General features: G+C 37.8%; 1 protein-coding gene across 1 annotated transcript; it reads left to right on the forward strand.

Annotated features, from left to right (window-relative positions):
* Window positions 1–2,125: 2,125 nt before the first annotated feature.
* On the forward strand, window positions 2,126–27,134 carry LOC121883964. The gene is made up of 8 exons (XM_042392418.1): window positions 2,126–2,163; window positions 4,248–4,850; window positions 5,458–5,470; window positions 9,669–9,790; window positions 10,283–10,746; window positions 11,789–11,876; window positions 16,261–16,779; window positions 26,467–27,134. Exons 1-8 carry the CDS (start codon window positions 2,141–2,143, stop codon window positions 26,999–27,001), a joined length of 2,367 nt encoding a protein of 788 aa, XP_042248352.1. The 5' UTR covers window positions 2,126–2,140; the 3' UTR covers window positions 27,002–27,134.
* The last annotated feature ends 402 nt before the right edge of the window (window positions 27,135–27,536 follow it).

The following is a 27,536-nucleotide window of genomic DNA, read 5'->3' on the forward strand; positions in this document are numbered from 1 at the left end:
ACGATGAACAACGGCATGTGTAATCAGTGAGATCAGCAGTGCAGGTGAATGCACGAGTGGAAACGGTGATGCAGTGTCGTGTGGTGCAGACAAAACAAACCAAACGTCAATAAAAAAACCAAAGGAGGAGGAGAGCACGCAGCGACTGAGGTCCAGGAGGGTTTTTGAAGGACCCTACAGGGTCTCAGGTGTTGCCAGTGTCGCCGATGACGCTGCCACGCCCACCTCCAGGACCTCCAGAAACAACACAGACAGCAGCCACACAAATCAAGCCACAGGCAGACGGGACGGAGAGGGTCGTAACACCGCTCTGATAAAAAGGAACGAGACAAAAATTGTCACACTTTAATAAAACTCATGTGGTCACGCTGACGCTGTCTGTGTTAGACAAAGAATGAAAAGTCAAACACACAACAGCTTCATTCATCCCTTCACTCTTTGTTTGTTTCTTACTTATCAGCGTTTCTTTTCTTTTTTTTTCTGCCTCTGTACACCTGCTGAGTCAAACACTTTCTCACGCTTCTTTATCAGTCTTTCTATCCTCTGACGCGTCTCTGTAGCCTTGGCCTTTCTGAACAATTAAAAAAATGTTTTTTTAAAAGTTTGCAAACTCCCTGCTCACACTCCCAAAGACTCCATGAACCCTTCTGTCACATTAATAGTCCTTCAGTATATTATCAAGCTAAAGTTGTGTCAGTTAAAAGTGGTAAGAATAACTAAACAGTGGAAATTAAACATGATTAAATGTGCAGTAGTATGTGTAATTTCTCTCACAGTGAACACTTTATACACAACACTAAAGGAAACCAGCAGAGACGTCCAGAGACTGTAGCCTGCATATAAAGATGGACGTTCTGTTTGGAGCGGTTCGGTGTACAGCTTTGCTAACAGCCTCCTCTTCACTTTGTAATACATTGTCGTCAAGAGGTTGTGATATGTAGCGAGCAACAAGCTAGTGAACCGCATTCCTGCACACGCTCAGTGTCTCGTCTGCCTTGAGCCGCCTTCAGATGATGAGGAATTTTACTCTTTGCTCACCGTGACGTAGGGAGCAGAGAATAGTGCAGACACTTGGTGCAGAGGCAAAGTGCAGCGCAGGTACACGCCCTCAAAAAGTGTGAAAAGTAGCTGTTCACCATGTGTGGAAGCCGCATCTGACTGCTGCCATCGTGGTCCAGGGAATTCTGAAACACAGCATTTAGAGTTTTCTGTACCTCTCCTGCTTGAATCTGGCTACGTCACATTCATATACATATATAATAATAATAATAATAATAATAATAATAATAATACTAAACTTTATTTGTACAGCACCTTTCATACAAAATGCAGCTGAAAGTGCTTCACAAAAAAATAAGCAAAAAAAATACATATATATATATATATATGTGTGTGTGTGTGTGTGTATATATATATACATACATACATATATATACATACACACACACACACACACACACACACACACACACACATGGCCCAATATGCAACACCAGAGGGACCCAAATCCTCATCCTCATCTTCATTACTTGGACCAAATAAAGTTTACAAGCTGCTTTATTCCATGGAAATGGAAACCTATGACAGGAATGTGATTCTGGTTTATTCTCTCAGTTGTCAAACCTATTTCTTCTTGATAGTGATGTCTTGATGGAATAGATGGTGTTTCCCACTAATATGCAGCTCATCTGTCACTGTATATGAGCAACATTATTATTATTATATTTATTTTTTTTTAGATTTAAGGCCATAAAACCTCTGATGCCACTATCTGGCAGGACAGAACAGCACTGCTGTGGAGGCCGCACCCGTGTACAGCATTCAAAACATTCCTTATCTGACCAAAGTCATAAAACATTGCAAGAGGAGAAACGAAACTGAAAGAAGACGTCATGCACATTTATGGTATTTCCTCCGAAAGCCTGAAGCTGTTTATATAAACTGCTTCAAAGCGAACATTCATTTACAATCTGCCTGCACTCAGGGACCAACACAGGACTGGACAAAGGTACGTGAAACACAAACTTTGATGAGAAACGTTTTCTTGTTAAAACGCTTTTTTTTGTTATAACGAGAAATGTGAAGGCAACTTTTTTTTTTTACTAAGGGTTGCAGTTCTGTGCTGCTGGTATTATAAATAATGGGAAAAGACATTTTAACAAGGTCAGAGTTGGAAAACTGTGCAGCAATCCTTTTTACCAAACAGAACCATCGTCTATAAATACTGTGTCCACAGGAGAATTAAGAGTATTTTTACGGTCACCAATCTATAAGAGCTACAAGCAGTTTAGAGTCTCCTCTTTATCTGTTTATCATGACTTTTGGACCCAATAAACACAACACCTGAATTTTAGTCTGACATGCTCACAGTGACAATATTAATATGCTGATGTTTAGCAGGCAAAGTGTTAGAAAAATTAAAAATTGAAAAAAAACTGATGGTGGCGTTAACGATGAAATGTTAAATGAAAGTTTCACAATCTTTCAAGTGTGTCTATAAACAGCAGTCGGGTGTCCGTATGAGCAGTGAAAGAGGTTTTCCGCGCTGTAATCATTCCTCCTGTTGATACTGGCTGTTAAATGAGCCTTCAAATGTGGTTTCAATGGAAGTGATGGAGGCCAAAATCCACAGTGTGTCCACACAGTCATTTAAAAGTCTCTGTGAAGCTTATATGAGGCTTCAGCAGTCTGAGTTAGTCATATCAAGTGGATATCTGACACATTTACAGTCTTTTTAGCATCAAATTCCCTCTTTGTCAAACAAACGCTTGATAACTAAAAGGTGTGAACACATCACTTCCATTTTAACTTCTCTTCACTGGCTCCCAGTAACGAAGAATTGATTTTAAAATTTGACTTGTTGTTTTTTAAAGCTATGAACGTCGTTGACATGCTCTCTGAATACACACCAGACAGACTCCTGAGATCATCAAGTACAGGTCTCCTCACTATACTGAGAATTAATCTCTAAATCAGCTTTTATCACAAGCTTTAAGTTAGGTTTAAAGTGTGTAGTTAACGGGTAAAACCTTCATTTTAGAATCAGTATTATTATTGTTATTCCTTTTTAATAATACTTACTTTAATACTCCTTACTTTATAATTTTATATGTTGTCTTATATGTTTATATATATATATTGTTAATATAATGTTATATGTTTTTGGCATGTACACTCTTTATTCATATTAGCTTCAGATAAACTTTTAAATACATTTTTGCACAGAAGGAGGAATGATTACAGCAAGAAAAACAGGTTTCAATGTTCATTTGGGCTCCTGAATAAGTAATAATAGTAGTAAAAATAAATACAAATAATAACAATAAAATACAACTTCTACATTTTTGGGCCTATAGAATATGCGACTTCTAAATGTTGTCAGATGAATTCTGATAATAAAACATTTTGCGTAGATTGTGATGTCAAAATAAATGTATTCACTGGTTTACAGCTGCTTCTTTTCCACTGATTGTGTGTGAAAAATACTATTTGGGCCAGTGTGCATCACGCGATGGACCCGTAATTTCTAATTACACAGTTTAGCCACTATATCAAATTGGCTTCACAGCCCAGTGCTGATCTTGGGGCCTTGGGCTGTACTTAGGCACAGCAGGGGCTATGAGCTAAATGCTAACACCAGAATGCTAGCATGCTAATGTTTAGAAGGTATAATGTTTACCATGTTCACCAGCTTAGTTTGGTGTGGTATAGCAAAACACACCAAAGTACTAATTAGCACTAAACACAAAGTACAGCTAAGGCTGATGGGAATGTCAGTTTTGTAGGTATTTGGTCATAAACCAGAGTACGAAATTTTGTAGCAATCCATTCAATAATTGTTGAGATCCTCATGGTGGGGCTAGAGGAAAAGTACTCTGTGTTTGGTGCTAATTAGCAAATGTTACCATGCAAACACGCTAAACTACCCGTTAAACATCAGCATGTTAGCATTGACACTGTAAGCATGTTAGCATGCTGACATTAGCATTTAGCTCTCTCTTAGTTTCATTTCACTTTTGATAAAGCTAGGCTAACAGTTTTCCTCTGCTTGTTCAAGTCTTTTTGCTCTAAGCTAGGCTCCTCAGGAAGAATAGCACATCAAATGAACCTTAAATATTAGTAAATGTCTCTGAATCATGTCCTAATTGTCTTGTTTCATTCCTGTATCATTTTTAATTGCAGTGATGTTTAGTTTACTTGCGTGGAATAATCTGAAGTCTTTACACTTATCAATCTCTTTCCTACAGTGATACTGAGACCAACATGTACCAGTGGGCTGCAGATGACTTTACTCTGCCTGCGGGGATGTTTTTCCAGAGCTTCTCAGCACCAGTTAATGGTAAAACGTTTTCCATGTACCACGGCACCAGCAGAGCAAACGCTGCAGCCATCCTGGCCTCAGGTTTTCGCCGTTCTCTAGACGGGATGCTCGGCCCAGGCGTCTACCTCACCAGAGATCTGAAGAAAGCTAGGTTCTATCCCGTTGGTCACCCTGAGCATGACAAAGTCATCATTACGGTCTTGGTCAACGTGGGAAGAGTGATCACCATCGATTGTAAGGGCCACCCACGTCAGAAGAACTGGCGCGACCCCAGATGCGGCAAGGTGTACGACACCGCCTGGATACCTCCTTGGAGTGGAATGATGAAGAGCAATTTCGAGACGCATTGTGTCTGGGATCCCAATCGAATCAAAATCCTTAATATCATCGAACCACTTCCAGTTCAACCTGGATATGGATATGGATATGGATATGGACATGGACATGGATATGGACATGGACATGGACATGGATATGGATATGGACATGGATATGGTTATGGGTATGGATATGGTGCACAAGGCTACATGTGAGATAATTTAATATATTTTATAAAAAGGAAATGATACTTGAATTTTGTTACTCTATCATTGTAACCTGGAAAATAAATCCTCAATAATTTTATATCTTAAATGGCTGTGTGATGGGTATATTTTTATGTTGAGGTATTCACCTTTGAAACATCTGCTGCCATCTGAATACAATGGAGGTGAAAAGAATTTTGTTTATTATGTGTGGAGCATTAAAAACACATTTGGAAATATTTAAAACAACTTGCATTTCCAGAAACAGTTACTCTAAATAATCCACCTCACTGTAGGTTTTCACATAAATAGTGTCTATTTTAACAATAACAAAACATATCCACCACTGTCACCTCCTAAAACAAAATATTAAAATAGTCCAGCACATAACGCCTTGTAAAACCATGACATGTAATTTTTACATTTACTTTTTTGTACGGATTAAACAAACAACATTAATTAACCCTAGCCTAGTTGCTGGCTTCATATTTATCATACATACGTCATTTTTAATGGTCTTAAATCAGAGATTTTGAACTCCTCGTCTAAGTTTGTAATCAATAACATCCCCATAACTAATGTGCAATCTACACGATGGTGTTCTGCTTCAAGAATCCTTATCTTGGTAACCTCATATCAAGGCCATAACCACCAAAATGACCGGGAGTATCGGTATACTAGGCAACACTGGTCACTTGATCAACACTAAGGTAGCCACTATGTTATATTATACTATGGTTTATCCAAGCGGCAATCTCCAGGGCTGAAAAATGAAGCCAACTCGGAAGTGACAAAAACTGCAGTTCATCGAATGGCCACTTGAGGCTCCATAAGCGAGTCAATACCGACTTTATAGCAGAAATAAACATGTTTAAAGTCTGGTACAAAAAACAGTCTTGGTCTCTGTAGCTAATTTCCCCGTTCAACTGTACTAGGTGTGAATTTTTGAATAACTCACCCATTTAAATTTTATTAAGGCTTAAAGTCATGCATAATTTAGGGGAGGGCCGCTTTAAGTGACAGGTGGGTGCCATCACAGGCAAGTTGCTACCACAGCAACAATATTGGTTAGGTAACATAACCATAACCCTAGATTCACAGTATAGGTGTAGCCGTAGTTGTCGCTATTTCAGTGTGTTTTCAGTTCATGAAAGTTAATTATAACATTATGATCACGTAAAAAAGTATTCAGCATTTGGTTGTACTAAAAGATCCTCTAAGGAGTCGGATGTTCAGTTTTTTCCAGTAAGTATATTTTGTTTTAATGGTTTTAAGCCTGTTTTTTGCTAGCAAAAATTAGCATTAGCATTAGCACTATCACAGTTAACCACAGGCTGTAATGCACCGTGCTAACTAAGCTCCTGCTCCTCCCCCTCCTTATTATTATTACCTGGACCAAATAAAGTTTACAAGCTGCTTTATGTCATGGAAATAAAAGCAGCTGCTCCAGCAGAATGGAAACCTAAGCAAATATGACAGGAATGTAATCTGGTATGTTCTCTCACTTGTCAAACCCATTTCTTCTTGAGAGTGATGTTTTTGTTTAAATGTTTCCCACTGTTATGCAGCTCATCTGTCACTGTATATGAGCAACTGGGCGACATTATTATTTTTTTATTTTTTCTTGTCTGAAAAACATAAGCAGGGAGGCTGGAAAGTCATTCCCTGCTCAGATTTAGGGCCCTAAAGGCTCTGATGCCACTATCTGGCAGCACAGAACACATCATTGCTGTGGTGGTCAAACCTGTTTAGAGCATTCAAAACAATTGTTATCTGACAACAGTCATTAAACAGTGCAAGAGGAGAAACGAAACTGAAGAGGACATCATGCAAATTCGTGTCCTTGCCTCCCAAAGCCTGACACTCTTTATATAGGCCTCTTCCAAGCGAACATTCATTTCCAATCTGCCTGCACTCAGGGACCAACAACAGACTGGAGACAGGTACGTGAAACACAAACTTTGTTTTTTTCACTAGAGTTTTTACAGAAAGTACAAAAAATACCGTGCAACTTAAGCTTGTAGATACAGTGCGTATACAGTCTCATCACTCCAAATGACTTTGTTCCAGAAGTTGTGAGTCTTGTCTAGGTGCTGTTTGGCATATTGTAAGTGGACTGTTTTGTGGCGTTGGTAGCAAGTAAAGTCAGAGCAGCCCTGGATGAAATGTGCAGAAGCTCATTGACTATTTATACAAAAACACTAATTACAATCAAACAAGTTACAGGTGTGGAAACTTACCCTTCATAGCCATTTAAACCTGTGTGTGTATATTATCAGGCCAAACTTTCAAGTGTATGTAAACTTTTGATCAGGGCCATTCTGTTATCATTATGATTTAAAAAGGGCTCAAACAATTATGTATGAATAAATGGCTTCACCTGACCACTGTCCCTAAATAAAACTAAACTTTTAAGCATGATCAGTCATATTTTCCAAAAAATGGTCAATATTTCATAAATTCTGCCAGGCTATGTAAACTTCTGGGCACAACTGTAACTTTCTATCTTCTATATAACCGTTTTGATATGTTAAAAACTGCATCACTAAAATGAAAAGTCATCATAACAAGATGCATAATAGAAAAAATATTAAAGAATCAAGAAAGGTGTTTGAGATGTAACACAGTATCTGTATCTCATAAAAATGGGATGTGCGCGAATGTTTTAATGAATCGATCAAGTCTAACTTGAAATTCTGCTCTTACTGAGCAACCAGGATGTGGTTTTTATTGGTATGCATGGCAGGTATTTAAAAAGGGCTCAAACAATTATGTAAGAATAAATGGCTTCACCTGACCACTGTCCCCCAGTCATATTTTCCAAAAAATGGTCAATATTTTATAAATTCTGCCAGGCAATGTAAACTTCTGGGCACAACTGTAACTTTCTATCTTCTATATAACATTTTTGATACAATGTTTCATAAAATTGCCTCATTAAAATTGAATGTTTTTTATCATTTTAACATGAAAAACAAGTCATCGTAACAAGATGCATAATAGAAAAAATACTGAAGAATCAAGAAAGGTGTTTGAGGTGAAACATTGTATCTGTATCTCATAAAAATAGGATGTTCATGAAGGTCTGAATAAATCATTCAAGTCTTACTGCTCTTACTGAGCAACCAGGATGTGGTTTTTATTGGTAGGCAGACATTCTCCGTCTCTATCGAGGCAAAACCAAGCCCATCGGATGTATTTGTCATGAGAAGAGCACTCAATATTATGGGAGAACTTTATAATTATAATGAGAAAGTAGTTCTTAATGAGGAAATCACATTTTCTCATTATGATGGGAAACATTTTCTCGTTGAAAAGGAAGATGCTTTTTTTGTTAGAACGGGAAAAGTGAAGGAAACTTTTTTTTTTTTACTAAGGGTTGCAATTCTGTGCTGCTGTAATTATGCATAATGGGAAACTGTGAAGCAGTCCTTTTTACCATACAGAACCATCACCTATAAATACTGTGTCCACAGGAGAATTAGGAGTTTTTTTTACACTAACATGAAATAATATTACAGACCACCAATCTATAAGAGCTACAAGCAGTTTAGAGTCTCCTCTTTATCTGTGTATCATGACTTTTGGACCCAGTAAACACAACACCTGAATTTTAGTCTGACATGCTCACAGTGACAATATTAATATGCTGATGTTTAGCAGGCAAAGTATTAGAAAAATTAAAAATTGAAAAAACTGACGGTGGCGTTAGATGAAACGTTAAATGACAGTTTCTCAATTTTTCAAGTGTGTCTTAAAAACAACAGTTATGTGTCCATAGTAACAGTGAAAGAGGTTTTCCTCGCTATAATCATTCCTCCTGTTCATACTGGATATTAAAAGATCCTTCAAACGTGCTTTCAATGTAAGTGATGGAGGCCAAAATCCACCGTTTTGTCATTTAAAAGTCTCTGTGAAGTTTATATGAGGCTTCATCAGTCTGAGTTAGTCATATCAAGTGGATATCTGACACATTTACAGTCTTTTTAGCATCAAATTCCCTCTTTGTGTTTCCTCGGACAGTGTTTCCCTGTTGAGCTGCAGGTGGAAGTATAGTAACAAAAAGAGGGACTTTGGCAGTAAAAAAGACTGTAACATTGAAAGATATCTACTTGATTTGACTCATTTGGACGCTGAAGCTTCATATTAGCTTCAGATAAACTTTTAAACACATTTTTTGCACAGAAGGAGGACTGTGGATTTTGTCCTCCATCACTTCCATTGTAAGGTCATTATGAAGGGATCCTCTAATGGTCAGTATGAACAGGAGGAATGATTACAGCAAGAAAAACAGGCTTCACTGTTCATTTGGGCTCCTGACTGTTGTTCTTTTATTGGTATTTTCCATTATACAAAAATATAGTTATCTTGACATGTGGATACATATGCGGTCTGTTATCATCATCCTCCCACATCCTCTAATCCAGGGTCACACAAATCACAGAAAGAGAAAGAATGAGCACATATAAAAAGAGAGAAAAAAATAATAATAGTAATAATATTAGTAAGAATATATAAAAATAATAACAATAAAATACAACTTATGCGTGTTTAGGCCCATAGAGTATGTGACTTCCAAATGTTGTTGGATGAATTCTGATAATGGAACAAGTCATTTTGCAGGGGCTGTGATGTCAAAAAAAAAAAAAAAATCCACTGTTTTACAGCTGCTTCTATGGACCCAGAATTCCTAATAACACAATTTAGCCACTATATCAAACTGGCTTCACAGCACAGTGCTGATCTTGGGGCCTTGGGCTGTACTTAGGCACAGCAGGGGCTATGAGCTAAATGCTAACACCAGAATGCTAGCATGCTAATGTTTAGAGGGTATTATGTTTACCATGTTCACCAGCTTAGTTTGGTGTGGTATAGCAAAACACACCAAAGTGCTAATTAGCACTAAACACAAGGTACAGCTAAGGCAGATGGGAATGTCAGTTTTGTAGGTATTTGGTCATAAACTAAAGTACAAAATTTTGTAGCAATCCATTTAATAATTGTCGACACATTTCACTAAAAACCAAAAATGTTGACCTCATCGTGGCACTAAAGGAAAAGCACTTTGTGTTTGGTGCTAATTAGCAAATGTTACCATGCAAACACGCTAAACTACCCGTTAAACATCAGCATGTTAGCATTGACACTGTGAGCATGTTAGCATGCTGACATTAGCATTTAGCTCTCAGTTTCATTTCACTATTGATAAAGCTAGGCTAACAGTTTTCCTCTGCTTGTTCCAGTCTTTTTGTGCGAAGCTAGGCTAAACAGATCCTCTAGAAGAACAACACATCAAATTAACCTCAAATATTACTACATGTCTCTGAATCATGTCCTAGTTGTCTTGTTTCATCCCTGTATTATTTTTATTTGCAGTATAGTTTATTTGCATGAAATCCTTTTGAAGTTTTTACACTTATGAATCTCTTTCCTACAGTGATACTGAGACCAACATGTACCAGTGGGCTGCAGATGACTTTACTCTGCCTGCGGGGATGTTTTTCCAGAGCTTCTCAGCACCAGTTTATGGTAAAACTTTTGAAATGTACCACGGCACCAGCAGAGCAAATGCTGCAGCCATCCTGGCCTCAGGTTTTCACCGTTCTCTAGACGGGATGCTCGGCCCAGGCGTCTACCTCAGCAGAGATCTGAAGAAAGCTATGTTCTATCCCGTTGGTCACCCTGAGCATGACAAAGTCGTCATTAAGGTCTCGGTCAACGTGGGGAAAGTCATCACTATCGAACGTAAGGGCCACCCACGTCAGAAGAACTGGCGCGACCCCAAATACGGCGAGGTGTACGACACCGCCTGGATACCTCCTTGGAGTGGAATGGTGAAGAGCAATTTCGAGACGCATTGTGTCTGGGATCCCAATCGAATCAAAATCCTTAGTATCGTGTAGAACCATGTCCAGTCCAACCTGGATGGATATTGATATTGATATGGTTATGGGTATGGATATGGTGCACAAGGCTACATGTGAGATATTTTAATATATTTGTATAAAAAGGAAATTATATTTGCATTTTGTTACTCCATTGTAACCTGGAAAATAAATCCTGAATAATTTTATATCTTAAATGGCTGTGTGATGGGTATGTTTTTATTTTGAGATATTCACCTCTGAAACATCTGCTGCCATCTGAATACAATGGAGGTGAAAAGAATTTTGTTTATTATGTGTGGAGCATTAAAAACACATTTGGAAATATTTAAAACAACTTGCATTTCCAGAAACAGTTACTCTAAATAATCCACCTCGCTGTAGGTTTTCACATAAATAGTGTCTATTTTAACAATTTGTGGCTGTTATACCAAAAGGTTAACATAACATATCCACCACTGTCACCTCCTAAAACAAAATATTAAAATAGTCCAGCACATAACGCCTTGTAAAACCATGACATGTCATTTTTACATTTGTAGCCTGGTTGCTGGCTTCATATTTATCATACACACTTCATCTTTAATGGTCTTAAATCTGGGATTTTTAACTCCTAGTCTAAATCTTAACTACTGCTCCTCCCCTCCTTATCTTTATTACCTGGACCAAATAAAGTTTACAAGCTGCTTTATGTCATGGAAATGAAAAGCTTACAGCTTCTCCAGCAGAATGAAAACCTAAGCAAATATGACACGAATGTAATCTGGTGTGTTCTCTCAGTTGTCAAACTTATTTCTTCTTGATAGTGATGTTTTTGTCAAAACGTTTCCCACTGTTATGCAGCTCATCTGTTACTCATCTGTATATGAGCATCTGGGCAACAGTTTTATCTTTTTCTTTTTTTCTTGGGGCAAACATAACCGAGGAGGCCTGGAATTCCCTGCTCAGATTTAAAGCCCTAAAACCTCTGATGCTATTAGCTGTCAGGACAGAACACATCACTGCTGTGGTAAAACTGAAAGAAGACATCATGCACAATTTGGGGATTTCCTCCTGAGGCCTGACGCTCTTTATACAGGCCACCTCTCAGCGAACATTCATTTCCAATCTGCCTGCACTCGGGGACCAACAACAGACTGGAGACAGGTACGTGAAACACACACTTTGTTTTTTTCACTAGAGTTTTTACAGAAAGTACAAAAAATACCGTGCAACTTAAGCTTGTAGATACAGTGCGTACATGGTTATATACGGCAATGTAATGCTGCCACCATGACAAAAAAAGGGCTCAGTTATAATATATAAAGTAATATACAGCTGTGCTCATAAGTTTACATACCCTGGCAGGATTTACAAGATATGTACCACTCATAGTGTTTATGGTTGTGATCATAAAGTTCAATTTTGATCTCATCACTCCAAATGACCATGTTCCAGAAGTTTTGAGGCTTATCTAGGTGCTGTTTGGCATTTTCTGGCAACTCGACCGTGTTGCCCCATTTTCAAATCTTCAGATATCTTTTTATATCCTTTTTCCTGATTTATAACGTTCAACTATGTTTTCTCGCAGGTCCTTTTACAGTTCTTTTGCTTTCCCCATGGGTCAGTATCCAGTAAAGCCCTGGATGAAATGTGCAGAAACTCATTGACTATTTATACAAAGTCACTAATTACAATAAAACAAGTTATCCTTCATAGCCATTTAAACCTGTGTGTGTATATTATCAGGCCAAACATTCAAGTGTATGTAAACTTTTGATCAGGGCCATTTGGGATGATTTCTGTTATCATTATGATTTAAAAAAGGCTCAAACAATTAAGTAACAATAAATGGCTTCACCTGACCACTGTCCTCAAATAAAAGAAAAAATTTAAGCATGATCAGTCATATTTTCCAAAAAACGGTCAATATTTTATAAATTCTGCCAGGCTATGTAAACTTCTGGGCACAACTGTAACTTTCTATCTTCTATATAACATTTTTTGATACAATGTGTCATAAAATTGCCTCATTAAAATTGAATGTTTTTTATCATTTTAACATGAAAAACAAGTCATCGTAACAAGATGCATAATAGAAAAAATACTAAAGAATCAAGAAAGGTGTTTGAGGTGTAACATTGTATCTGTATCTCATAAAAATAGGATGTTCATGAAGGTCTGAATAAATCATTCAAGTCTTACTGCTCTTACTGAGCAACCAGGATGTGGTTTTTATTGGTAGGCAGACACCAACCAAGCCCATCGGATGTATTTGTCATGAGAAAAGCACCTAAAATTATGAGAGACCTTGATCAATATAATGAGAAAGTAGTTCTTAATCAGGAAATCACATTCTATCATTATGATGAGTTTTTTTGTTAAAAAGGAAGATGCTTTCTTTGTTATAACGAGAAATGTGAAGGCAACCTTTTTTTTTTACTAAGGGTTGCAATTCTGTCCTGCTGTAATTATAAATAATGGGAAAAGATATTATAATAAGATCAGAGTTGAAAAACTGTGAAGCAGTCCTTTTTACCAAACAGAACCATTGTCTATAAATACTGTGCCCACAGGAGAATTAAGAGTATTTTTAAGGTCACCAATCTATAAGAGCTACAAGCAGTTTAGAGTCTCCTCTTTATCTGTTTATCATGACTTTTGGACCCAGTAAACACAATACCTGAATTTTAGTCTGACATGCTCACAGTGTCAATATTAATATGCTGATGTTTAGCAGGCAAAGTGTTAGAAAAATTAAAAATTGAAAAAACTGATGGTGGCGTTAGATGAAACGTTAAATGACAGTTTCTCAATTTTTCAAGTGTGTCTTAAACCAGCAGTCAGGTGTCCATATGAACAGTGAAAGAGGTTTTCCTCGCTATAATCATTCCTGCTGTTCATACTGGATATTAAAAGATCCTTCAAATGTGCTTTCAATGAAAGTGATGGAGGCCAAAATCCACAGTGTGTCCACACAGTCATTTAAAAGTCTGTGTGAAGCTTCTATTCAGCTTCAGCAGTCTGAGTTAGTCATATCAAGTGGATATCTGACACATTTACAGTCTTTTTAGCATCAAATTCCCTCTTTGTGTTTCCTCGGACAGTGTTTCCCTGTTGAGCTGCAGGTGGAAGTATAGTAACAAAAAGAGGAACTTTGCCATTAAAAAGACTGTAACATTAACATCGACAATTTAACAATTTATTCATTTAACAAACAGGAGCCTCAGTAGCATGTGGAAGAACCATACACAGCCACAACAGCCTGGCCCCTCTTCCTCATGCTGGTCACCAGCCTGATCACACACTGCTGTGGGATGGCGTCCCATTCTTCAACCAGCATTTGTCGGTTTGTGGGGTTTATCAGAGACTACCTCCAGAATTTGGGAGTGGAGAGGATGGAATGGCCTGCCAGCAGTCCTGACCTCAACCCCATTGAACACTTGTGGGATCAGCTTGGGCGTGCTGTTCGTACTAGAGTGACCAACACAACCACGTTGGCTGACTTGCGACAAATGCTGTTGTGGCTGTGTATGGTTCTTCCACACGCTACTGAGGCTCCTGTTTGTTAAATGAATAAATTATTTCTTCTTACTTCAATCATCCAGTCCACCAAACACCAAACAAGAGTCAATGTTAGAATAAGCTGTTTGGCATTGGCAGAGAAGATTTGGCAAATTTTTCATGGGCGCAACCCACATACTCAGCTCTGCTGCTCATCCCACAAATGCATGTTCCTCACAAATGTGGCACCATTTAAAAGGGAAATAAACAGGCTTTCCAACAGTATATGATTTATTGCCAAGAAGCATTGTTACAACAAAGAAATAATCTACCAAACACAAATTTCCTTACATTTTGTGCTAAGTTTATATGGGTCTGTAATACTGTTGATTCACCAATCAGAGGCTTTAACCTGCCCCCTGACTTTTGATGGATGAAGCTGACACATTTATTTATTTTGCTGCGGCAAGTCGCACTATTACAGTGGCCGACAAGGGCAAACGTGCTGCAACTTAAGTAGACACATGCAAATAGACAAAACACAAGCAAATTAAGAAAATATCTTCATTAATTTGACACCTGCGCAGCATTTAGAAAAGGTGCTGCAAATACCACAACACAACACATTACAGAAACCACAAGAGACGTGTTGCCAGAGGACAATTAAGGGTGTTCAACATGTCAATAACTCATAAGCAAGATGTTGCTAAAACACAAAAAAGGCCTCTTTCCACACCAAAGTGCTAATTAGCACTAAACACAAAGTACAGCTAAGGCTGATGGGAATTTGTGGTGTAATTTTATAAAGACTCATGAGTTGCTAAACGGAAAAGAACCTAATGGCGCAGAATGATTATGACAAGTATCATAAGTAATAAGTAGTAGTGTGTTGAATTGTCATTATAATGAATATATAACCTCACAGACCACATATAATCAATGAAAGGGCACAAAAATGTTAAAAGAATCTCACTTAATGCACTGGATAAACTGGAGAGTATGTTTGTGTTAAACTTCACTTTGAAATGTGTTTGTATCAAACTCAGTGTTTCAAAGAAAAAAAGGAAAAAAAGAGTGGCTGTGGGAAAGGAGGGGGGTGTGAGGAGGCAAGTATGGCAATGGAGAGACAGAGCCAGGGGAAGCTCTGGCAATAATGGTTTGATATGATCCTTAGCAGTTACAAAAAATAAAAGAGCATAACTGGATGGAACTGGTCATGCCAGATATAACCAGCTCGGGTCAAAACCTATTTCAGAGATTTTGGGCCAACAACAGGTGACGTAAAAAAAATAATAGTGGTGTGGTTGGCCAAGTACGAAGAGGATAGACACAAGGCGTGACCTATGCAGTCTCAAGGGTATAAAAGACTACGCCCTGAGGCTAGAAACCTCAGAGCAACGGGCTGGTCTATTATGAACACTGTATTGCTCTCCTTCATTGCCTGGCATTAAAGTACATTTTTGCTGCTCAGAAACTTTGACTCCTGATTTTTGAACAACAAAGAGAAGTTTGGCCTTGAGTTTTTTCAACAGCAACCCAGCAAAACTGATACGACAAATGTCAGTTTTGTCAGTATTTGGTCATAAACCAGAGTATGAAATTTTGTAGCAATCCATTCAATAGTTGTTGAGACATTTCAATAAAAACCAAAAATTTGAACCTCATGGTGGGGCTAGAGGAAAAGCTTTTTATGTTTGGTGCTAATTAGGAAATGTTACCATGCAAACACACTAAACTATCTGTTAAATATCAGCATTTTAGCATTGACATTGTGTTAGCATGCTGACATTAGCATTTGGCTCTCTCTTAGTTTTGTTTAATTTTTGATAAAGCTAGGCTAACAGTTTTCCTCTGCTTGTTCTAGTCTTTTTGTGCTGAGCTGGGCTCCTCAGGAAGAACTGAATGTCAAAGGAACCTTAAATATTAGTATATGTCTCTGAATCATGTCCTTATTGTTTCATTCCTGTATTATTTTTATTTGCAGTGATGTTTAGTTTTTTCGCTCTTTACTCTTATGTCTTTACACTTATAAATCTCTTTCCTACAGTGATACTGAGACCAACATGTACCAGTGGCCTGAAGATGACTCTACTCCACCTGCAGGGATGTTTTTCCTGGGCCTCTCAGCGCCAGTTGATGATAAAACGTTTGTCATGTACCACGGCACCAGCAGAGAAAAGGCTGCAGACATCCTGGTCTCAGGTTTTCGGCGGTCTAAAAGAGGGATACTCGGCCGAGGCGTCTACCTCAGCAGAGATCTGAAGAAAGCTAGCTACTATCCCATTGGTCACCCTGAGCATGACAAAGTCATCATTAAGGTCTCAGTCAACGTGGGCAAAGTGATCGTCATCAATCATAAGGGCCACCCACGCCAGAAGAATTGGCACGACTCCAGATACGGCGAGGTGTACGACACTGCCTGGATACCTGCTGGGTGTGGAGTGGTGAGGGAGATGGATTGTGTCTGGGATCCCGATCGAATCGAAATCCTTTGTACCATCGAACCACGTCCAGTCCAACGGAATGGCCCAGGCCCAGGATATAGATATGGTGCACGGGGCTACAAGTGAGCTCTAGGAGCTGTTACCAAACCGATTTATTTTGTATGTTCAAATATATTTCCATATATTTGTATAAAAAGGAAATGACATTGCATTTTGTTATTGTGTCATTGTAACCTGGAAAATAAATTGGTCAAATCTTAAATTGCCGTGTGATGGGTATATTTTTATCTTTTCTATTTATATCTTTTATGGTCTTAAATCAGGGATTTTTAACTCCTCGTCTGAATTTGTAATAAATAACATCCCCAAAACCCATCACTTGATCAACACTAAAGTAGCCACTGTCAGGGGCATTGCTAGGCCTATTTTAGGGGGGCTTTAGCCCCCCATAAATTTTCTTTAGCCCCCCCAAAATAAATGTGCATTATTAGTTTAAATCATCAATAACTTTTTCTCATTCATTTTTCATTAAAGTTGATTGAATTGTGCCATTGCGTCTCCAAATTCACAATGTACCTAAAGCACCGGGCACTAGGACCTGGGAGAGGCTGCTGCTGCTCTAATCCAGTGTTTCCATTGGCCCACTGTACCATCTGCTGTAGAGACTGTAACAGTAGTCGGAAACCACTGAAGTTGTGACAAGATGTTGGCTAAAACTTTACCAAGAGTAACATAAGATACAGAGTGAAATAGTAAGTAGGGGTTAGTGAGAACAGGAATGTTAGTGATGTAAATTTGTTAAGATGAGATGCAGAGAGAGTGGCACCTAAAATGATAAATCCATTTCAGGAATGTCCAAGAGTATTGGTTGGTTCACTCATTGGCTCTGATGACAATACTGACTACTCGAAGTAGTATTTGGTAGTACCATGGCAGACTTTACAATTTTGTCCTTCAGGCAGGTGTTGCTGACTCTGCTTTGTGGCTCCTGTGCTTTTTAAATCAGCCAGCAGACTTGTGTGGTAGCTGCTGGCACTAGATAACTAAGTCACCACGTCTTAGGCAGGCTCTTGCGTCTTCTGCCGTAAATGGTAAATGGACTGTACTTGTATAGCGCCTTTCTAGTCTTCCAACCACTCAAAGCGCTTTTTACACTACGAATCACATTCACCCATTCACACACATTCATACGCTGAATGGGTACAGGGGCTACCATGCAAGGTCCCAACCTGCCCATCAGAGGAAACTAAGCATTCACACACATTCATACACTGATGGCACAGCCATCAGGAGCAATTTTGGGGTTAAGTATCTTGCCCAAGGACACATCAGCATGTGGACTGGAGGAGCCAGGAATCGAACCGCCGATCTTCCGATTAGTGGACGACCCGCTCTACCTCCTGAGCCACAGCCGCCTTCTGTGTGTGTCTGCTGTGAGCCAGCCACACCAGAGAGCAGAGAGATGCTCCTGCAGCAATTGTGAGGGAAAAGAGAAAGAGAAGAGGGGGGTCTCTAGTTTTGTTAACCTGGATCCATCGGTAAAGTTTCACACTTAGGTGCGAACAACCACAGACTCTGGAGAGACTGAGTTTCTTGAGGACTCCTGTTGTTTCTTAGAGTCTTGAAACGTGGTTGGCCAGTGAGACCCAACAGGGAAAAAAGATTACAATAACTATTTTTATTTTTATTTTTTTCCTTACTCCCATGATACACATATGATATTGTAATTAGCGGCTGTGGCACCATTATCAGGGATGTGGAGGTGCGGGGTGTGGGTGTGTTTATTTATAACCGCTGTGAATCAATCAGTAAATAACATTTTATTCCTCTCATTCACCAGCTACCACTGCTCTCTCTCCTCATCCCCTTTCTAGCTCACTTGACCACTGCTGCTCCGCTGTACTAACTAGCTGACGAGCCAGCCAGCCAAAATGTGAGCGAGTTAAAGATATAGAAATAATATTGACTGCTTTTACATTTTTTGCTTTTATATGCCTCTAAAGTATTTTGAAACAATCATATCAGTAGGCATAGATTACTGTTTATAATCAGTTAATATCAGTGAAAAGGTCACATTGTGTTGATCATAACGCAATTTTATATCCCTCAATTCCTCAACCTGTAGATGGATATACAAAATTTCTTCAAAAAAGGCGGCAGCTCCGCTAAAGGCTAGTCAGGTGAGAAGATTTTGCCAGTTCGGACAAATACAAATTTAAACTGGTTGCTCACTCATTAAGCCTTGAGTTCTTGTAAATCTGAGTTTAATAAAATAACATGTTGCTAAAAACAGGCGAGGAGAGGGAGAGAAGGATGATAGAGGAGACTGACGGGGCTGAAGTAGCAGGTCTGATGGAGATTAGTGATAAAGAAGAAAGCGAACGGGAGTTTAAGCTTTCAGTTAAAATTAATGCTGAATTTTATGATATAAGCCGAGGAGATAGCATTCCTTGACTTCAGTACCTTTGCTTGATCTGTGCCTGTTATAAGTGGATGGAAAGCATTTAAGTCATATTAGATCTGTGCCGAATATAAAACTATGACAATACAGATCTACTCCGTTGATTTTACACCTATTGCTACTCTAAAAATTCATGAAAAACAGACATTTTGGGGCCATTTAAAAAGAAAATTCCTACCCTCAGGACGCCCCTGGTAAAGGCTTAGCCCCCCTATACATAAATCTCTAGTGACGCATATGGCCGCTTTAAGTGACAGGTGGGTGCCATCACAGGCAAGTCGCTACCACGGCAACAATAATGGTTAGGTAACGTAACCATAACCCTAGATTCACAGTATAGGTGTAGCCGTAGCTGTCGCCATTTCAGTGTGTTTTCAGTTCATGAAAGTTAATTGTAACATTACGATTGTGTAAAAAAGTATTGTTCAGCATTTGGTTGTACTAAAAGACCCTCTAAGGAGCTGGATGTTCAGTTTTTTCCAGTAAGTACATTTTGTTACAATGGTTTTGAGCCTGTTTTTCGCTAGCAAAAATTAGCGTTAGCATTAGCACTATCACAGTTAACCATAGACTGTAATGCATTGTGCTAACCAAGCTCCTGCTCGTCCCCCTCCTTATTATTATTACCTGGACCAAATAAAGATTACAAGGTGCTTTATGTCATGGAAATGAGAAGCAGCTGCTCCAGCAGAATGAAAACCTAAGCAAATATGACAGGAATGTAATCTGGTGTGTTCTCTCACTTGTCAAACCTATTTCTTCTCGATAGTGATGTTTTTGTTTAAATGTTTCCCACTGTTATGCAGCTCATCTGTCACTGTATATGAGCAACTGGGCGACATTATTTTTTATTTTTTCTTGTCTGAAAAACATAAGCAGGGAGGCCTGGAAAGTCCCTGGAATTCCCTACTCAGATTTAAGGCTCTAAAACCTCTGTCAGGATAGAACACATCACTGCTGTGGCGAAAAAACACCCACATTTAAATATTTCCTATTTGACCAAAGTCATAAAACATTGCAAGAAGAGAAATGAAACTGAAAGAAGACATCATGCACATTTTGGAGATCTCCTCCCAAAGCCTGACGCTCTTTATATAAGCCACTTCTAAGCGAACATTCATTTCCAATCTGCCTGCACTCGAGGAGCAACACAAGACTGGAGACAGGTACGTGAAACGCAAACAGTTTTTTTCACTAAAGAGTCTGTGTTTTTACAGAAAGTACAAAATATACCGTGTTAGAGAGCGTGGTCTTTTTATAAGTAGAACATGCTGACAACTTTTAAAATCTGTGTTTAAGCTCAGCAAAAAGCTGAAGCAGAACAGAGATTTCCTCTAAACTTAAGCTTGTAGTTACAGTGTGTACACGGTTATATACGGCAATGTAATTCTGCCACCATAACAACAAAAGGGCTCAGGATTTGCAAGATATGTACCATTCAGTGTTTATGGTTGTGACCATAAAGTTCAATTTTGATCTCATCACTCCAAATGACTTTGTTCCAGAAGTTTTGAGGCTTATCTAGTTGCTGTTTGGCATATTGTAAGTGGGCTGTTTTATGGCGTTGGAGCAGTAATGGCGATTTTCTGGCAACTCGACCGTGTCGCCCCATTTTCAAATCTTCAGATATCTTTTTATATCCTTTTTCCTGATTTATAACGTTTAACTGTGTTTTCTCGCAGGTCGTTTTACAGTTCTTTTGCTTTCCCCGTGGGTCAGTATCCAGTAAAGCCCTGGATGAAATGTGCAGAAAATCATTAACTATTTATACAAAGACACTAATTACAATAAAACAAGTTACCCTTCATAGCCATTTAAACTATAAAGTGTGTGTATATTATCAGGCCAAACATTCAAGTGTGTGTAAACTTTTGATCAGGGCCATTCTGTTATCATTATGATTTAAAAAGGCTCAAACAATTATGTAAGAATAAATGGCTTCACCTGACCACTGTCCCTAAATAAAAGAAAAAATCTAAGCATGATCAGTGATATTTTCCCAAAATTGGTCAATATTTCATCAATTCTGCCAGTGTATGTAAACTTCTGGGCACAACTGTAACTTTCTTTCTTCTATATAACATTTTTGATTCAATGTGTTACAAAGCTGCCTCGTTAAAATTAAATCATCTTTATCATTTTAACAAGAAAAACAAGTCATCATAACAAGATGCATAATAGAAAAAATACTAAAGAATCAAGAAATGTGTTTGAGATGTAACACAGTATCTATATCTCATAAAAATGGGATCCGCATGAATGTTTGAATAAATCATTCAAGTCTTACTGCTCTTACTGAGCAACCAGGATGTGGTTTTTATTGGTATGCAGACACTCTCCGTCTCTATCGAGGCAAAACCGAGCCCATCAGAAGTATTTGTCATGAGACAAGCACCTAAAATTATGAGAGAACTTGATCGCTATACAAGAAAGTAGTTCTTAATAGGGAAATCACATTTTCTCATTATGATGGGAAACATTTTCTTGTTGAAAGGGAAGCTGCTTTTTTTCGTTATAACAAGAAAAGTGAAGGCAACTTTTTTTTTTTTTTTTACTAAGAGTTGCAGCTCTGTGCGGCTGTAATTATACATAATGGGAAAAGACATTCTAATAAGGTCAGAGTTGGAAAATTGTGAAGCAGTCCTTTTTACCATACAGAACCATCACCTATAAATACTGTGTCCACAGGAGAATTAAGAGTATTTTTACACTAACATGAAATAATATTACAGACCACCAATCTATAAGAGCTACAAGCAGTTTAGAGTCTCCTCTTTAGATGTGAATCATGACTTTTGGACCCAGTAAACACAACACCTGAATTTTAGTCTGACATGCTCACAGTGACAATATTAATATGCTGATGTTTAGCAGTCAAAATATTTGAAAAATTAAAAATTAAAAAAACTGATAGTAGCGTTAACGATGAAATGTTAAATGACACGTTTCACACTTTTTCAAGTGTGTCTTAAAACAACAGTCAGGTGTCCATATGAACCAGGGGTGCAACGGATCACAAAACTCGAGTGGTAGGCCTATCAGAGATTTGAGTCATGGATCAAAAATGATTTAGCTTTCCATATCTGTAAAACCCTCACAGCAAGGAACTTTTGCCCATGGTCTTAAATGAAAACAATATTAAAGATGTCCAATGTTTAAATAAAATCTTAAAATATATTAAATATTCAATGCTCAGTTGTTAAATTACATTGCAACATGAGGCATGATACCTTCCTCCTTTAAACATGCTACTGAATGAAACAACAGTCTGTGTCCACATCATCAAAACTTGTTAATAACTTATGAACATGAACACACGTCTTGTCCTGCAGCTTGTTGAACGAGCCACCAAACAAACATTCACCGCTGCAGCACATTTAACAGCATGTAAACATACCTGTAAATGTCACTTCGGACCTGTTAGATGCTGGTTCGGTCGTTGCTGCTGTCTGTCCATGACTTGTAGCTTTAGGGGATTGTTTACTTTGTCTCCAATGAGACATTACATTTTGCAATTAATCCGCGGTTCACCTGCGTGCCGAACAGTGCCGATCAGTACGGATCACGGATCAACTACGCCACTAATATTAACGGTTAAAGAGGTTTTCCTCGCTGTAATCATTCCTCCTGTTCATACTGGATATTAAAAGATCCTTCAAATATGTTTTCAATGGAAGTGATGGAGGATAAAATCCACAGTGTGTCCACACAGTCATTTAAAAGTCTGTGTGAAGCTTCTATTCAGCTTCAGCAGTCTGAGTTAGTCATATCAAGTGGATATCTGACACATTTACAGTCTTTTTAGCATCAAATTCCCTCTTTGTGTTTCCTCGGACAGTGTTTCCCTGTTGAGCTGCAGGTGGAAGTATAGTAACAAAAAGAGGGACTTTGACACTAAAAATACTGTAACGTTGAAAGAGATCTACTTGATTTGACTAATTTGGACCGAATTATTATTATTATTATTATTATTATTATTATTATTATTTGAATTATTTATTGTTATTGTAATGCACTTTTTGCTGGACTGGCAAAGCAAGTGCTTAATAAAGTCCAACTTAATCAGAATGACCAAAACACATCACTTCCATTTTAATTTCTCTCCACTGGCTCCCAGTAAAACAAAGAATTGATTTTAAAATTTGACTTTTTGTTTTTTAAAACTATGAACGGCTTAGCTCCCTCCTACGTCACTGACATGCTCTCCGAATACACACCAGACAGACTCCTGAGATCATCAAGTAAAGGTATCCTCAGTATACCGAGAATTAATCTAATAATAATATTAATGATAATAATAATAATAATAATAATAATAATAATAATAATAATAATAATAATAATGATAATAATAATAATAATAATAATAATAATAATAATAATAATAATAACTTCTTATCCTACTCTCTTTATTGTAATACCTTCTTACCTTCTAGTTTTATTTGTTGCCTTATATGTTTTTATATATATAATATTTCCTTGTTTTAAATGTTTTTATCTTATATGTATTGTTAATGTAATGTTTTTGGCATGTATCACCTTTACCTTTTCTTTTTCTTTTGTTTTTAAGCACATGGAGTTTACACCTGCCGTATGAAATGTGCTATATAAATACATTTGACTTGACTCTGAGCTTCATGTTAACTTCTGATAAACTTTTAAATACATTTTTGCACATGTTTCATTTGGGCTCCTGACTGTTGTTTTTTTTATTGGTATTTTCCATTATACAAAATCATCTTGACATGTGGATACATATGCGATATGTTATCCTCATCCTCCTGCTCCCACATCCTCTCGTCCAGGGTCACACAAATCACAGAGAGACAAAGAATGAACACATACAAAAAGAGAAAGAAAAAAGTCGTAATAATAGTAGTAAAAATACATAAAAATGATAACAATAAAATACAACTCTGTATCCAGAAAAATACAGTGCAAGTCAGGAAGGTGCTACCAGACACACACTTGACCAGTATATATAGGAAGGTGGCCTTTTTGCATCCCAGTTACACAACATGTCGCAGGGCCAGTAGAGGCAAATGCTCCTGACTGTTTTTTTTTTTTTAAGACAGACTTGAAAAATTGTGAACCCGCCACCAAAGGGTTAGAAATGTCAACCTCATGATGCAGCTCAATATGGAGGGTTTTGTATGGAGGTTTTTAAGGGCCAAAACTAAATATACATAAATAATTATACAATTAAATGGTTATGTAAATGAATAAATATATAAGTATAAAATAAAATACTTAAATAAATGAATATTATATAATTGAATGCTTAATTGTCACCATAAATAAATAAATCACAAATTAAACGAGACATTAAATATATTAATGTTAAATTTATATATATATATATTAATTTGTATATAAGTTTATTTATTTACTTATTCATTTATTCACACAGTTATTTATATATTTATAATTTTATTCATTTATTTATATATACCTTTAGTTATCCAGCGAAAAAAAATATATGTGTCAACTTCATCTATCAAAAGTCAGAGGGCGGACTCTTCTCTGCAACTGGTGGTTGAACTTTAATCTACTGTTTTTCCCTAATTCAAGATGGCAGACATTGGCCCCAACTGACACTGAAATTAATGAAGCTGTATTCACGGTCCGAGGCTTTAACCTGCCCGCTGACTTTTGATGGATGAAGTCGACACATTTATTCATCACGGTGGCCGACAAGGGCAAACATGCTGCAACTTAAGAAGACACGTGCAAATAGACAAAACACAGACAAATTAAGAAAAGACCTTCATCAGTTTGACAACACATGCACAGCATTTAGAAAATGTCACAACACAACACATTAACCAGCTTGGAGGACGACTTGTTTTGGTGAAAATATGGCTGTAGCTCGTTGTCTACCTCACTACGTTTGTGTTTTAACGTTTCGCTTATGAGTTATTGACGTGTTCATCACTCTTAAGTGTCCTCTGGAAACGCTTCTGTTGTGGTTTCTGTAATGTGTTGTGTTTGCAGAGCGTGTTTTCTAAATGCTTCTAGTTGCAGCACATTTGTTCTTTTTGGCCACCATACACTATGTATAAATGAAAGTATATATAAATACATGAATAAAATTATAAATAGATAAATACATGTGTGAATAAATGAATAAGTAAATAAATAAATAAAAACACAAATAAATTTAACATTTATTTATTTAATGTCTCATTTAATTTGTGATTTAGTCATTTACAGTTATGCATTTTATATTATTTATTTATTCATTTATTTAAGCATTTAATGATATAATTATTTATGTATTTAAATATTTAGTTTTGGCCCACAGACCATTAAAAAATTACGGACGTAGTCACTGTGACGTCACCCGTTGGTTTTGGGACTACTCTTTTGAAGCCTCAAGTTTAGTGATTTGACTGTCGCCATCTTGGATTTGACCATCACTGTGTCTGATTTTTGTAGCCAGAAGTGTAAATAAATCAGCTGAGATGTAGGGTCATTTTCTCATAGACTTTTGTACAATCTGACTTCTTTTTGCAACCAGTGGAGTCGCCCCCTGCTGGCCATTAGAAAGAATGCAGGTCGAAGGCACTTCCACATTGGCTATACTTTTCAGACTGGGAGCTACCTGCCTGTTTTATTCCTTTAAACCCTCAATAGACAGACGCTGGACATAACAATGTCAACACTTTCTGTAGCAGCTACAATAAAAGGCTCTCAGTGTTTTGCATATAGAAAGCCTCTGATGTGAAACGGCAGGAGCGAGCGTTACATTAGCATTAAACATATACAAGACTATGAGTTTTCAGCCATGCTAGCAGCTCTGTTAGGCTGTACTATAGATGTATCAAGGAGAACTGAATACCAGACTCAAGATGGCACCCTGTTCATTCCTATGAAAGTTGCTCAGTGGAGCCATGGATGATAAAAGCTGGGTAGGAGGCGAAAAATCCCCCTGCAGCCCAGAAAGCATTTTTCCCATAGACCACCATTGTAACAGAGACTACTGTAAAACTGTTGACAACAAGGTCAATTATGACATTCAGGGACATTATTTTTACTATGAATTTTTGATCCATGGAAGTTTTATATTTGTAAAACTTTCCTCGAGCTGAGAAAAGCGATTTAAAAATCGGTGACATCATCACAATGTAAAGTCTATGGGGCGAGCGGGAACTCGCGGGCGGCTCCAGTGGGGGAAACACTACTTTGCATATTCAGTGGGCTGCACAACATGGAAGCAAATCTGGAAACTAGAAACTTTTTTTGGTGAATTGTTTCATTCCTGTATTATTTTCATTTGCAGTGATGTTTAGTTTATTTGCATGGAATCCTTCTTAAGTCTTTACACTTATAAATCTCTTTCCTACAGTGATACTGAGACCAACATGTACCAGTGGCCTGAAGATGACTCTACTCCACCTGTGGGGATGTTTTTCCTGGGCTTCTCAGCGCCAGTTGATGGTAGAAAGTATGTCATGTACCACGGCACCACCAGAGAAAATGCTGCAGCCATCCAGGCCTCAGGTTTTCACCGTTCTCCAGATGGGATGCTCGGCCCAGGCGTCTATCTCAGCAGGAATCTGAGGAAAGCTAGCTACTATCCCGTTGATCACCCTGAGCATGACAAAGTCGTCATTAAGGTCTTGGTCAATGTGGGGAGAGTGATCACCATCAATTATGAGGGCCACCCACGTCAGAAGAACTGGCATGACCCCAGATGTAACCCGGTGTACAACACCGCCTGGATTCCTCCCAGGAGTGGGTTGTTGAGGGGTGATTTGGAGGTGTATTGCGTCTGGGATCCCAGTCGAATCACAGTCATTGATACCATCAAACCACGTCCAGTCCAACCCAATGGCCCAGGGCCCCGTGGATATGGATATGGTGCAAGGGGCTACAAATGAGCTCTACGAGCTGTTACCAAACCGATTTATTTTGTATGTTCAAATATATTTTCATATATTTGTATAAAAAGGAAATGACATTGCATTTTGTTACTCTGTCATTGTAACCTGGAAAATAAATTGGTCAAATCTTCAATGGCTGCGTGATGGATAGATTTTATTTTGAAATATTCACCTTTGAAACATCTGCTACCATAAGAATACAATGGAAGTGAAAAGAATTTTGTTTATAATGCATGGAGCATTAAAAACACATTTAGAAATATTTAAAACAACTTGCATTTCCAGAAACAGTTACTTTAAATAAATAGTGTCTATTTTAACAATTTGAAATCTCGATGTAACAGATAAAAATATCTTGGAATAATATTCCCAATTCTCCTTCACGTTCCCTGGCAAATTATATAACTTTTTAAAAAATGTCATATGTGTAAATAAAGAAATGAAAGGAAACATGAAAGTGGTATAAACATGAGGGTTACAAACAATGAACAGATAAAAGTGCTATATAAATGCATCCATTTACCATTTTTCT

This window comes from Thunnus maccoyii, chromosome 18 (genome assembly GCF_910596095.1).
Source record: "Thunnus maccoyii chromosome 18, fThuMac1.1, whole genome shotgun sequence".
Lineage (NCBI taxonomy): Eukaryota > Metazoa > Chordata > Actinopteri > Scombriformes > Scombridae > Thunnus > Thunnus maccoyii.

What these genes read in the sequence shown, in the direction of transcription:
- LOC121883964 (XM_042392418.1), top strand. Translation starts at nt 2,141, where the DNA reads ATGGGAAAAGACATTTTAACAAG. An exon ending in GGAAAAGACATTTTAACAAG is followed by an intron (nt 2,164 to 4,247) that starts GTCAGAGTTGGA and finishes TCTTTCCTACAG; the next exon opens with TGATACTGAGACCAACATGT. An exon ending in CAAAATCCTTAGTATCGTGT is followed by an intron (nt 10,747 to 11,788) that starts AGAACCATGTCC and finishes TTTCCTCCTGAG; the next exon opens with GCCTGACGCTCTTTATACAG.